At 37.5% G+C, this 14173-nt stretch overlaps 1 protein-coding gene across 1 annotated transcript in view; it reads left to right on the forward strand.

Annotated features, from left to right (window-relative positions):
• LOC142836118 (uncharacterized) overlaps nucleotides 1–14173 on the forward strand; it is a gene marked incomplete at its 3' end in the record, with an annotated part of 62126 nt that overhangs the window by 28287 nt on the left and 19666 nt on the right. Inside the window, exons 2-8 of the mRNA XM_075950136.1 lie at nucleotides 186–303; nucleotides 1040–1213; nucleotides 2536–2642; nucleotides 5866–5927; nucleotides 8455–8491; nucleotides 10202–10263; nucleotides 14026–14059. Of these exons, the coding sequence (XP_075806251.1) occupies nucleotides 186–303; nucleotides 1040–1213; nucleotides 2536–2642; nucleotides 5866–5927; nucleotides 8455–8491; nucleotides 10202–10263; nucleotides 14026–14059 (594 nt within the window). The remainder of the gene's footprint in view (nucleotides 1–185; nucleotides 304–1039; nucleotides 1214–2535; nucleotides 2643–5865; nucleotides 5928–8454; nucleotides 8492–10201; nucleotides 10264–14025; nucleotides 14060–14173) is intronic.

The following is a 14173-nucleotide window of genomic DNA, read 5'->3' on the forward strand; positions in this document are numbered from 1 at the left end:
CCTTGAATGGGACTGGCATGCGCTATATGCCTAGCACAGAAAATGAACACCTGAGTAGAGAAATAAGTAAATAAGAAAATTTTAGTTTCTTCTTTTACATCAGAAGGAAATGCACATTGGTGCCTACTTGAGTGTGCCTTTACATAGTAATCTGTAATTTCCTAAAATGTCCTCTCAATTTGTAGGAGTCCACTTCACTACGCCTCTGCCCATAATCATCCTAATGTAGTAACATTGCTGTCATCCAACGACTGTACCGATATTAATATGAAGGATGATGAAGGCTGCACGCCCCTAATTAAGGTAGCTATCGTGGAACACTTTTGGTATAAAATGGATTAGAAATTATCCTTGTTTGGTTTTTGTTGCTGTGATGAAACACTGGCCCAAACCATCTCAGGAAAGGAAAGGTTTATTGGCTTACAATTCCACATTGTAAATAAACCTGACTGTGTACATGACACAGTCAGTCATGAAGGGAAACCAGGTCAGGAGTTCAATCAGGACCTGAGGCAGAAAATGAAGCAGAGGTCATGGGGGAATAATGCTTTCCCGTGGCTTTTTCCAAGGCTTGCTCAGATATCTTATACTACTCAGGATAACCTTCCCAGTCATGCCACCACCCCTAAGAAGCTGTGCCTTCCCAGATCAACCTTAATCAAGAAAATACTATACACGCTTCCCAGAGTCCAGTCTGGTGGAGCCAATTCTTCAAGTGAGATTCTTTTTTTCCAGGTGTCTTCAACCTGTGTTAAGTTATCAAAACAAGCAAATGAACAAGCAACCTCCCCCACTACAAAAAAGGCCAAACAGTGCTAGTGAAATCCTTTAATACCTAGGTGTGGTGGCACACCTCTGAAACTCTACCACTTGGAAAACTTTGGTGGGGAGGTTACGAATTTAGGAAATTTACTTGAGAGGGATAATATGCATGACCTAAACAATTGGTCTGATCCAAGGGTAACTAGTCAATGGAATTGTTGGAATGCTTATTAAAGTTCTTGATTTCAGTGTCTCTTTCTTTATCCAATACCCACAGGCCGCCCAGCGGGACAATTTAGAATGCATCTCTATTCTACTCAGGCACGGGGCTGATCCCCACATTGTAGATGCCAATGGCGATGCTGCCCTCCACCACGCCATTTGCAGAGGGAACATACCAGTTGTCAGTAAACTGCTGGAGTATAATGTAGACATTAAAGCCAAAACAGAGGTAAGAATCATTCAACTTCATTCACAATGTACTTCTAGCAATGACACTCAGATCACTTTCCACATTCTGAAACTCAAGCAGTCTCACTGAATCTGTTCAGAGTAAAGCATTTTTTCCAAATCTGTTTTTCATAGTTTTGTAGGTAAAAACAAAACAGCACATTTTGTTTTAGACTTGGGCTTTACTTTAAAATTCAACAAGTAAAGGACTTGGGCCCACACATACTTCACATACACATAAACAATAGAAAAAAATAATTTTAAGGTAAATGTCTGTAGAAAAAACAGAAATCTGTTGCAATTAAGAAGTTACTGATGTGACTTGTCCCTCAGAGATGAGGCTAGAGTGGGAAGGTCACAGGCACACAGGTAAATGTGAAAATTTGATCATTGAAGAAAACATGCTGAGAAGACATTTTCACTTAACTTTTTCAGATTTTATATGTACATAACAAAGGGGCCAAAATGGGACTCTATCTTAGACAAGGAGCAACTCCATTGTAATTAATGACCTAAACCTGAATCCAAGATGTTCCCCAGTCAAGTTTAGCCTATTGGCTAAACAGTTCCAAACCTGGCCTTATAAGGCTGGGAGACCAGAGTTGCAGGATCTGGCTGCTACTGACCACATGTGACAGAAAAATCCCACAATGGATGAAACTGTTACTAATTCTGTCCAATCAACATGCCCCCCATGTAACTGCTCCCTGACTGCCCAATTATTGAAAAAATATTTAAAAGATTAAAAAGATAGAACTCCCCATGTCCACTTTAAAAGGGCCTGTATGTCTTTGTCCGTGGTCCTCATTATCACTTTATATGGGTGATGGACTGTTGCATGCTGGCTATTTCTGAAGAATAAGCACTCTTTGTGTTTACATACCATTTGAGTCTGAGGTCTTCCTCCAGCATCTTTTGGAAATGATGTTTGGTTTGGGAGAGAATTTTAAGGTTACGGAAAGTAGTTTTGAAAAACAGGTTGAGAAACTGCTCCAGAGATGCCACTTGAGTTCACTCATTCAACAGAGGCATACCAAATCTATCTCCACGTTTTAGGATTGGGGCAATGGAGGCACATCTCCATGGAGCTAAGAAACTGGGAACCAGCAAGCGTTTGTTCGAAGTTCTGGAAATAGTGGTGTTCACAGGCATTGTTGGACAGGGAAAGATGTTTCAAAGGAAAGGAAGCCCTGTGTGTGTGAGTCTGCAGCAAGGGCTGAAGGAAAATCTATCCTTTTGTGACTCATTTTGTTTTCAAAATCTGTGATACATTTTTCATTTGAAAAGCATGTCAATTTATAAAATGAAATTTTTCCTTTACAGTACGGGTTGACACCCTATAAACTCGCTTTGTTTGAAAATCAACTTAAAATGGCGGAGTTTTTAATTGAGAACGGTGCAGAAGCACCTTCGGAGCTTACACCAAATAGGTACCGTTTCTTTTTTACAATCTTAGTGTTGTTCTTGAGGGTGTCATTGCTTAAGTAATGAACACTAAAATGCTAGAGGGAAAATGGCTTCAACTCATAAGCATATATTGAGAAAGACTATCTCACAAGGAGTGTGAGCTGGAAAAGAGACTGTTCCAACATAAACAAAGGAACAGTGTGTACCAGGGCTCAGCTTCCCATTTAAAAACAAGTTGTCATTTCTAATCTGATTTGATTGGCAATTTTCTACTTGTTAAGGCAACTTCACATTAATGTTGTTTACTTTGAAAAGTGTCAACTTTATTATCAACACTGAAATGTATAATTTTATTATTTTTAGCCTGTTCCTTATATATTTTCTTCTTATATATGTTCAATTTAAATATTTTTTTTCAAATCATGTTGTCTCTTTGATCACTCACTTTGCTTTAAGTGAATTTGAGTAAGCAAATAGTTTAGGGTATCCATCAATTAGATGATATTACCAGATGCTATTATTTTCCCCTGTCCTGTCTGAACTATCTTGACACTGTGTTAGTCAGATGTGAATCTGTACACCCAAACTCCTGAAACAGCTAATCTGGATAGGGACACTTGTCCAAAATGAGTACAAAGAACTAAGACTCCATTGAGAAAATGCCTCCATAAGATCTGGTTGTAAGGCATTTTCTTAATTAGTGATTGATGGATAAGGGCCCAACACATCATGGGAGGTGCTGTTCCAGGGCTCATGGCCCTGAGTTCTATAAGAAAGCAGAATGAGCAAGCCAGTAAGCAGCTCTCTTCCATGGCCTCTGTAAGCTCCTGCCTCCAGCTTCCTTCCCTGTTTGAGTTCCTGCCCTATCTTCCTTTAATGATGGACTATAATGCAGACATATAAGCCAAATGAATCCTTTGGTCCCCAAGTTCATATTGGTCATGGTGTTTTATCACAGAAATAGCAGCTCTAAAATGGACACTTGGTATTTAAGATGATTTCAGCATTAAAAATTAAATGATTACCTTTTTTGTTCATACATGCAAGTTTAAACTCAGATGAATTAAAAAGTAAAGCCTGTGTGTTGTGTATGTTTTTATTGAAAATACACTTTGTACATACCATATATTCTAAACACGGGTTAGCATCCCTCATCTTCATGTACTTGTTTTTGTGTCAGAGGACATGCATGCACTGATATTCCCAACCAAGACACAGTATAGCACTGTGTGATGGCTTTGTCTTCCATCTTATTTGAGGCATTTTTTCTATTTTTATTTGGCACTTGGCCACTTACTCCAGGTAAGCAGGTTGGGAAGCCTCTTTGGTATCTTACTACCTCCACTTCCTTTGTACTATAAAAGTGCTGGGATTATAGAAACATTACACAGTGTCTGACTTTTTGTTGAATTCTTGGCTACTGTGACAATATGTATACCCACTGAGGCATCTATCTGGCTCTAAAACACTCAAATTTTAAAAGAAGACTTTGGGTCTAAATTAAAGAGGTGGCTCTAAGTGTATTGCTATTAATTATGGAACTAAGGCTTCTGAGTGCAGAGCACTTTCAATTAAACCTCTAATCCAGTTAGAGGGCCTGTGTTTCTCTCTAAGAAGAACCATTTGAGGTCATTTATTCTTCCTTTAATACAAGATAGACAGAAATTTGTAAAGCTGGTACTTTTGAAGCAAATAAAGTATGCTTGTGACTTTGACATGGAATAGCACAGTTTTAGGAATTCACAACTAGGAACATGTCTCAGGAATAAAGTACTTATCACACAAACCCAAGATTTCAGAGTTCAACTCCTCAGAACACAGAAAGGGCCTCATGTGCTCTGTGCAAATTAATCTCAGGGAACCTTGAGGGACATGGGAGATGGAGACAGGAGACTATCTGGAAAGTTATACTTTAGATAGTCTTGCTTTGTACAGCTGTTAACAACAAGAAACTCTGCCTCAAAACTAAGTTAGGAGGCAAGGACTGCCAGTCAAAGATGTCCTCTGACCTAAAAAACATGCACTGGGATCAACAGACACAAATGCATACACAGATGTAAACAGGAACGCATATCAAATATGAAGATGAAAAAGTAAGTTTAGGTTGTTGATCTAGTAAGACTGGGGATCATTATCTGCTAAAAAGACATTGGAAATAGTGGTCAAGGTTGAAGGTTTTCTTAGTTTTCTGGAGATCACTTCAGCAGCGGTGCTATTTAGGACAAGGTTCACACCGCAGGTGAAAAGTCCCCATGACAAGTTCCAAGACTGTGATGACAGCCAAAGCAGAAACTAGGAAAATAAAGCTGCTGGTCCAGAATATACTGGCAATAGGCCCTGAAGTACAGCAGTCTTAGCTCTGACCTGGGAAGAATATAGCTGACAAAAGAGTGTTGCTTTCCTTGAGTTTGGAAGCTGGTCGTGAGTTACAAAGACTCAAGATTACACAAAAAGGCTTATGAACAAAGAAACAGCCAGGCGGTGGTTTCAGCATTCACACATGAAAGAACTGTTAAAACAATTTGAAGGTGCCACAACTGTCATGGCTTCTAAGAATGCAGGCAGAAGGATGCTTAGAAGCAAAAAAAAAAATACTTTTTCATATACTGACCATTGAGAGCATAGTACTCAACAAAATACCTCCAAAGAGTTCTGACAGATAGGACTGTGGGGCCTTAGGGACAAGCAGGCAGATGAGTGGAACAGGAACACTGACTCCACGAGCATAGAAATACAAGGTTACTGGAGCATTCAAAGCAAATCTATGGAAAAAGCACTGCTATCATTCATGTGTGTGTGCAAGAGAGAGAGAGAGAGAGAGAGAGAGAGAGAGAGAGAGAGAGAGAGAGAGAGAGAGAAAGAGAGGAGAGAGAGAGTTTTAATCAAGAGCTAAATTTTCTCTGTTTCTTCTCTTTGAGGGAAGGTGGGAAGGACAGCAGTCATTAATCATCACCAACTGTTGAAGAATTACTATAGAATTCTTAGGCTGGGCCTTGTTGCCCATGCCTTTAATCCCAGAACTTGGAAAACAGGAGGCACAGAGATCTCTTTGATTTCAAGACCAACATGATGCATATAGTGGGTTTAAAGTAATCTGGACTGCATAATGAGACCTGTTTCAAAAAATTATTTGTAAATTTCTAATGAGAGCTATATTAGGGACTCAAAAATAAAGAATTTAGAAAACATGCTAAGTGTTTTTATATGAATAGTTAAATGATGATCACTTTTAAACATATGTCACAGTGGAGGAGCAGCTGCAGTAGAATCAGAACAATCAATGAAAACGTGTGCCAACTCCAACGAAGGTAAGAATGACTCCAACTGCTCCTACCTTCCCTAAAGAAAATAAGGAAGAGTAAAGATTTTAGATCCCCAAAAAGGAGTTAAGGAAATCCAGTATAAATGCAGTTCTGTGGTTTTCAAATATTCTGAAAAGTCAGAATTAAAAATTTACTTCAAAGAACTTTCAACTGTGAAAATACATTGTCAAAACATTGCTTATTTTATATTAATGCTGATATCTGTACTGCCTTTGAATAAAGGAGAAATCAACTTTACACACGTGTCCTCCATAGTCACATTGCAGCAAATAGGATTATTAGAAATACATATTCTCCTTGAGTTTTATGACAAAAGTCTTGTATTTTGTACTGCATAACAGTATACAGGTAGGTGTCACTAGAATGTAATTATGTCACAAACCAACCTCAGTAATCAATAACTTTCATTAAATAATTTCCTACCTTATGATATAATTAATATCTTCTGACCTCTTTAATGTCTGTGCAGTTTCTCAATTTGGACAGTTTTGTCCTACTGTATAATTGTTTTCTTTAGAAATCTCCCATTTAGGGGTGAAAGCTTCGTTCTGTAATGAATGTATTGAGTTTATGAAGACTTATCAATCCTGACATGTTTTCCTTTTCTTTTTCTTTCTTCCTTCCTTTCTTCCTTCCTTCTTTCTTCTCTTCTTTCCTTCTTTTTTGTTTTGATTTGGTTTTCTGAAGAGCTAGACATTGAGCACAGGCTTTGTGAGCATCCTAGGCAAGCACCCTACCCATTATCCCTACCTTCAGTACTTTTCTCTTTAGTTTTTCTGAAATAGAACATGGTAAGGGTGAATATCATTTCCATGCTGCAAAGCATGATTCAGGAATAAACATTGGAAAAAAGCAGAGTGTAGAAAATGACATTATTCTGTATTTCAAAGAATTGTCTGCTTGTCCATTGAGTCTGGAGAGACTTTGTGGCAGTGGCAGGGACACCACGTAGTATTTACTTTCACCAACTGTCACCACAGTGTCTTTTATACCTCAGTTGTCAGTGACAACCACACTAGGTAGTGAATCCAAAACCCTCTCCCTCAAGAGGTAAGATGAAGAGAGTCAATATTATTGTAATGGAGACAGCTTTGTGTCACTGTATTATAAAGTTTGCTGTTCATGGCATTTGTGGTGGTGAGAACTGACTGAGGCCTCCTGCATAATAAGCATAGGCTTTCCTACTGAGCCGCAATCCCAGTCCACTAGTTGGTGGCTCAAATGACCTTCCTGAGTCATGAGGAATGCTTAAAAGTACAGTAAGTTTCTCTGACTTTAATGAAGACAAAAAAAATAAATGGAGGTTTCATTTCATTTTTGTTTTCTTATGTTTATTTTGGTTTTGTGAGACAGGGTTTTCCTGTGTGTTGACTTTGAGCCTAACCTGAAATTCATTCTGTAGACAAGGCTAAGCTTGAAATTACAGAGATCTGCATGTCTCTGGTACCAAGTGCTGGGTTTAAAGGAGTGTACCATCACTGCCCAACTCAAATGTTTATTTCTAAAAGCAAGCTGCAAGTGTCTAGGGAAGGATTGAGTGAGTTCATTGTTTACATATGTAAACATGTACAATGATCCTATGTCAGAAGGAAGCCCATGGAATTTGCTGCTCCAGTCTCACAGCTTCTTCTCTGCTGATCTCTCACCTTAGGTAGAGCTCGGGGTTATTACTACCAAGGGAGGGATCTTTCCAATAATTCATTTCAGGGGAGATGATGCCTGCTTTCATGAGCATCCTTTAAGCTGCATATAAGGCTGGGAACACAGATAAAACTAAGGAACTTCTTCCCTCAACAGGGAGAGGAATTCTGTTGCACTCCCTTGAGCTGTTAGGTAAAAGTCTTTGCCCCTCTTTCTTTCTGTTAGGTTATACCCTGATACAAAAGACAAAAGCCATACATGTAGTCCCAGTGGTAGCATTTTGTACCATAAAATGAACAATTTTAACTAAAAAGCTGAACAAGATTCTTTGTTTCCCTGAAGAACAAAAATGTGTATAGGCTCATGGATTTTTTTTTTCCATTTTCAATCTGTTGTTTTGTTTGTGAGACACCATCTCATTGTTAGGTAGTTCTGGCTCTCTTGGGAATCACAGGGATCCACCTGCCTTTGCCATCCATGTGCTGGGATTAAAGTTGTGTGCCACCATCCAGACTCTAGAATTTTTCTCAAGTGTCATTATCTCAAAGTCAAACAAGAACCACAGAAGCTATTCTGTGACACAGTCAATTGATGCTTATACTGGTAAGGATGCTACTCTCCATCTGTCTGAGGGAGATCATTTAGGATCATCTCAATTGTTTATGGGTGGGTATTATGCTTGTTAAATTTAAGTCTTCTTTTATTTGAAATATTAAGAAAATGAATGAATTCCCCATGAGGAAATTGCTTACAAAGGAGTATTTACTCTATAATAATCTAGATTAATCTCAAAAAATTATACTATTTGTCTAATAATTTTATGTGTTATATTTCTCTAGCATTGTAATGAATTAATTTTGATTTTTTTTAGAAGAAAATTTCAGCACTGACATAAGACCTTCTTGCAGGTAAGGTCTAACAATATATAAAGACTAAGGAAATTCAAAGATAACAAGCTAATTATTGGTTGTATTCTCAGATAGATACCGATTTATACACTCAATTTTTGTGTTGTCTTACTACCCCACAGTTTTTTCAATGTATTTTTAGACTGAAAATTTATTGTTTTTAGATCATGGGCATGAGGTTTTTACTCAACCATCACTTCCCCTGTACCAATTCTGCGTTTTGGAAAATGAGCTTCCTAATGTTTACCACACACACTATGTCCATCTGACACTCCTTGCCTTTTCAAAACTTCCTGAAATCAGCTAGTGAACTAGATCTTCATTGCATTTGTCTTTCTGAAAGCTGACAGAACTTGGGATCATTCTGCATTATCACATAGTATTACAAGAAATCAACAAATTGTTTACCTCCTTTGACACCATCTCCACATGCAGAGGCCCTTTTGTTCTGTGTAGCACCCTTTCATAGTTGGTAGAAGATCCCATGCCTTCCTCCTACCACAAGTGTTCCATCCATCACTTGTCCATTCCTGTGAGCTGTTTTCTACAGTAATGAAGTCTCTGGATCTCAGTAGATTATCTGGATGTAGAGAGCCAAACTGTGGCATGTTTGCTCTTTATGTGTCTATAAAAGGGGCTTTGTCTTCCCCATCAGTAGGACATGAACATAGAGTAAAAGGCCCCTTCTGTCAGTGATCTGCTATCTCAGACACTGATTTGGCAGAAAATTAAAGGTGGTATGTCAAGCTAGTTCTGTGCTCATCTTAATTGATTACTTCCATAATAGAGGACAATTGTGTTATCATTTGTGGGAACATGTATCATAAAGCATTCAATACACATTAGTAAATTGTTTATTACTAATTATTTATTAATAAATTACTCCAAGTTAAAAGGTCCAAAATGCATCACAGTTAATATCCAAAGTGCAGATTCATAAATTACAGTAGCTACAACTGTTCAAAGACACACCTTGTAAAAACTATGTACTCTTCTACTGAGAGTTCTAAACTGTCTCAAGCTGAAATTATCCACTGAGTTTTATTGTTGTTTGTTCATATTTTTATCTCATTAAGTTAATAGCAATGCTCATTTGGCATAGAAACAGGCCGATTGTAGTTTCAAGTCCACTCATGAATGGACTACTAAGGGACAGCCTGAGCATATCCTAGGCCATGGTATCTTGTCAGAGTGCTAGCAGAAGCAGGAATCTATTCTATGGTCCACAAACAAACCTTGTGAGAGATAGCATCACAAGCATTGAGAGCCCACAAAGTAACCTGAGAGAGAGGGGTTCTGTGATGCTCTAGAAACAGATGATGACATGACAAGTGGAATCAGGGTACTAATTACATTGAGCACAAGAGTGACCATCAGCTACTACAGCATTAAAAAAGTTCTGTGGAGAAACTAGTGTCTTTCTGTGTGTGTGTGTGTGTGTGTGTGTGTGTGTGTGTGTGTGTGTGTGCACGCGCGCGTGTGTGTGTGTGTGTGTGTGTGTGTGTGTGTGTGTGTGTCTTCCTATGTTTTTAGTGGACTAAATTCTTTTTTCACATGAGAAAAAGTGTTAAGGAAATTGTCACCAAACCTAATCAACTGATTGAAGGACAATTTAATGGCTGATGGTAAATCTCTAATGTATTTTAGGAAAACATTTGGTAAATGTTTTTATATGAATATTAAAATATTACTTTTTAAAATATGCCACAGTGCAGTAAGACCAGCAAGACAGCTAAAATCCCTATTGAAGGAGTCTTTCCGGATTAAGAGAGGTAAGAGTGATGGTGAATACTTGACTACCAACTCCCTAATTTCAAAAACAGCTTGGTTTTTTCAAAATATGAACAGAGGAAATAATATAGAAATGTAATTCTATCTTCTTTTGATCTGCCTTCAAATGGGTTTGGATTCAGAATTATTTAAGAAGTAGGTTCTGAGAAATTGTCAGTCTCAAACTTTATCATCTGAAACATGTTTGTTTATTTAATGTCAGCCTCTCATGTACACGGTATCTTTGTATAAATAAAAAGATCTCTAACTAGTCCACAGTATGTGTCCTCTATAATCATGTAACCACAAGTTGGCTTGTTATAAATGGATTTTTTATTAAAACCACATTGTGTTTATGCTACATATTATTATATACATCAATGTCAATAAGATGATCATGTTAAAAAACCAAAAATAAAGTATTCAATTATTTTAAGTTTTTTGAGAACTAAATGGTAATAAGTTTTTCTGGGTTTTGCTCCTTCTATAATTTCTATATTTAGACATATTAGACAATTCACACATGGTATTATGTTTATCTTTAATTATCTGTTATTTAATCTGAATATATCTTGACAAAAATCTTGACCTAAGAAATAATAGACTTGCCCAAAATTTAAAGAAATAAATGGACTTTGAGTCCTGTAGGTAGTTCGGGGGATTGAATACTGCTCTTATAAACATTCTCCGGTAGCGCACGCCCTATTGTCTATATTGCCAGCACCTTTTTCCTTTGGTTTTATTAGTTAGTTTAAGATATGATGATACTTGGTTTATATGATGATAGACATAATTTCCAGAGCAATTTGCCACAATAGGAGGAAGGCTGAGAAAGTGCATCATTCTACAGTCGACAGCACAGATTGGTGCATTGAGTATATGGTATCTATCTAAAAAATTGTTCATTTCTTTTACATTTTCCAATATTGTGTAGTACAGGTTTTGTAGTATGACCTAATGATTCTCTGAATTTCCTCAATGTCTGTTGTTATGTCCTTTTCATTTCTGATTTTGTTAATTTGAATGATCTCTCTCCATCTTTTGATTAGTTTGGATAATGGTTTGTCAATCTTGTTGATTTTTTTTTTCAAAGAACCAGCTCTTTGTGTCATTGATTCTTTGTATTGTTTTCTGTGTTTCTATTTTGTTGATTTCAGCCCTCTGTGTGATTATTTCCTGTCTTCTACTCCTTCAGAGTGAGTTCTTTTTGGGGGGGGGGGGAGTGTTATATAGATATCTGTTAAGTCCATGTGATTCTTTACATCTGTTAGTTCTCTTGTTTCTCTCTTAAGTTTCTGTCTGGTTGAACTGTCCACTGGATAGAGAGGAGTGTTGAAATCTCCTACTATTAGTATGTGTGGTTTGATGTATGATTTAAGTTTTAGTAATGTTTCTTTTACTAAGAAACATTCTTTTAGTAAGATTTCTGTGGTGTTGTGGGTGTAGTTAGCTTCCTTGGGTGGAAGTATTTCTACTAGTACTTTCTGTAAGGCTGAGTTCTTAGATATGTACTGTTTAAATCTGCTTTAGTCATGGAGTATCTTGCTTTATCCATAGATGGTGAGTGAAAGCTTTGCTGAGTATAGTAGCCTGGGCTTGTATCCGTAGTTTCTTAGTGTCTGCAACACATCTATCCAGGACCTTCTGGCTTTCATGGTTTCCATTGAGAAGTCAGGCATAATTCTGATAGGTTTGCCTTATATATTACTTGACCATTTTCCTTTGCACCTTTTAATATTCTTTCATTATTCTGTATGTTCTTTGTTGTGATTATTATATGGCTAGGGGATGCTATTCTTTTGATCTAGTCTATTTGGTGTTCTGTAAGCTTCTTGTGTCTTCATAGGGATATCCTTCTTTAGGTTGGGAAAGTTTTCTTCTATAATTTTGTTGAATATGTTTTTGTGCCTTTGAGCTGGAGTTCTTATTCTTCTACTCCTATTATTCTTAGTGTTGGCCTTTTCATGGTAGCTAAGATTTCCTGAATGTTTTGTGTTAAGAATTTGTTGTATTTAATGTTTTTTGACCAAAGAGTATTTTCTTTATAGTATGTTCAGCACCTGAGATTCTTTCTTCTATCTCGTATATTCCGTTGGTTATACTTGTCTCTGTAGCTCCTGTTCGTTTACCCAGATTTCCCATATCCACAAATTCCTTGGTTTGTATTTTCTTTATTATATGTATTTCAGTCTTCAAGTCTTCAACTGTTTCTTTCACTTATTTGATTGTTTTATCATGGGTATTTTTGGGTTTCTTTGAGGGATTTATTCATTTCTTCCAACTTTGTTTGTCTTCTCTTCAATTTCTTTAAGGGAGTTTTTCACTTCCTCTTTAAGGGTATTCATCATTTTCATAAAGTTATGTTCAAAGTCATTTTCTTCTACTTCTGGGTTAGAATGGTCAAGTCTTCCTTTTGTGTGTCTACTGGATTCTCGTGTTACCATGCTGTGTTTTAGGATATTGGAGGAATTTTTGCATAGGCACCTACCATCTCTTCCTTCAAATAAGGCCAGCAGTGTCTTGGCATCTTGGTCCAATTTTTGCTGTGGCTGTCTCTTAGGTCTCCTGAGTATTGGAGCAAGCTGTGTTTCAGAATTCCACGAAGCTCGCAGGCTCTTGGGGCCCGTCAGTGTTGGAACAAACTGTGTTTTAGGGTTCCACAGAGCTTGCAGGTGAACAGGCACCACCTTGGATTTTCATTGTGGTAAAGAGGGTTGATGGAGGTCTCCCAGATGCTAAGCCTCATTGGCAGTCCATTTGTTGGTGGGACCAACACTCTGCTTCAGCCATAGGCAATGCCAAGGAAGTTATATTACAGTTTATATACTGTGAATAAAATAAACAAGAATTTGCTTTATTCCTTTTCAGAGGGCGGGCTTTTAGCATGCAGTGGGAACTTGATACATTGTCTGTGGGAACTCTGATGTTTCCTGTAAGGTACTACTACCATGGAATTGCTGCTTGGTCCCCATGTTTTTCCATGCTTCTTGCCCTAGAGATACAGTTCAGAGTGCATAACTACTGCAGGGGGCTTTGCAATAGCTCTTACCATGGAGGTGATAGCTACGAATGCTGAACTTCTTTGCACTGCCCATTAGCGAAAGACCAGAAGCTAGAACTGAGGGGCTTCTGCAGCTTCCTCAGAAGCACTTGAGGAGAGTACACACCTTTACCTCTCTCTGGAGCTTTGCCAACCTATCAGTTTGAAATTCTTTGCAGGGGCCATTGTCCTTGGTCTGCTTGTGGTTTTGTTTTGTTTTAATTTTGCTATGCTGCAAAGGGCAGTCACCATAGACTTAGCTTCCTTGTGTCTGGAATTTTCATCTTCAATGGAATAAGGTCAACTCAAACCTTATAGAAACTCTTTTCACTTCCATACAAGATGAGTATACTCACTTACAATTCTCCTACCACCACTAGTCCAGAGACAAAGCAACAGCAGCAACACTGTGCTACTACTTTAACACTTTAGCTTGTGATATTGATTCTGGTTAAGATGTCTATAGTGCTCAAGATCATAGGTGTTTTGTACACCAATTTATTATAAGTAGTAACTTTTGATAAGTTTGTCTCTGTTTGAAACATACAAAGAAGTCTCAATTAAGAGTTATCTATATTTGTTGTCTATAAATCAATATTCACTTTAAATTTTAGCCTCATTTGGGGACAAACCATATGTAGTAAAAAAAAAATATTGGCCTTGGCATTTAATGCTCTTATATTTTACAATTGATTATAACATATTTTGTTTTTCTACTTTATAGGTAGTCGAAGACTAAAAGACGAGGTCTCACTCAGGTAAGAATGTCTGGATTTTAAAATACACTGAGCATGTAGCGAATATAAAGTTTAAAAGCTGCCACCATGTTTTTCTCTGTGTAAGGCAGTTTCAGCTTCTTGATTATATGCTAA

This window comes from Microtus pennsylvanicus, chromosome 15 (genome assembly GCF_037038515.1).
Source record: "Microtus pennsylvanicus isolate mMicPen1 chromosome 15, mMicPen1.hap1, whole genome shotgun sequence".
NCBI classification, from domain to species: Eukaryota; Metazoa; Chordata; class Mammalia; order Rodentia; family Cricetidae; genus Microtus; species Microtus pennsylvanicus.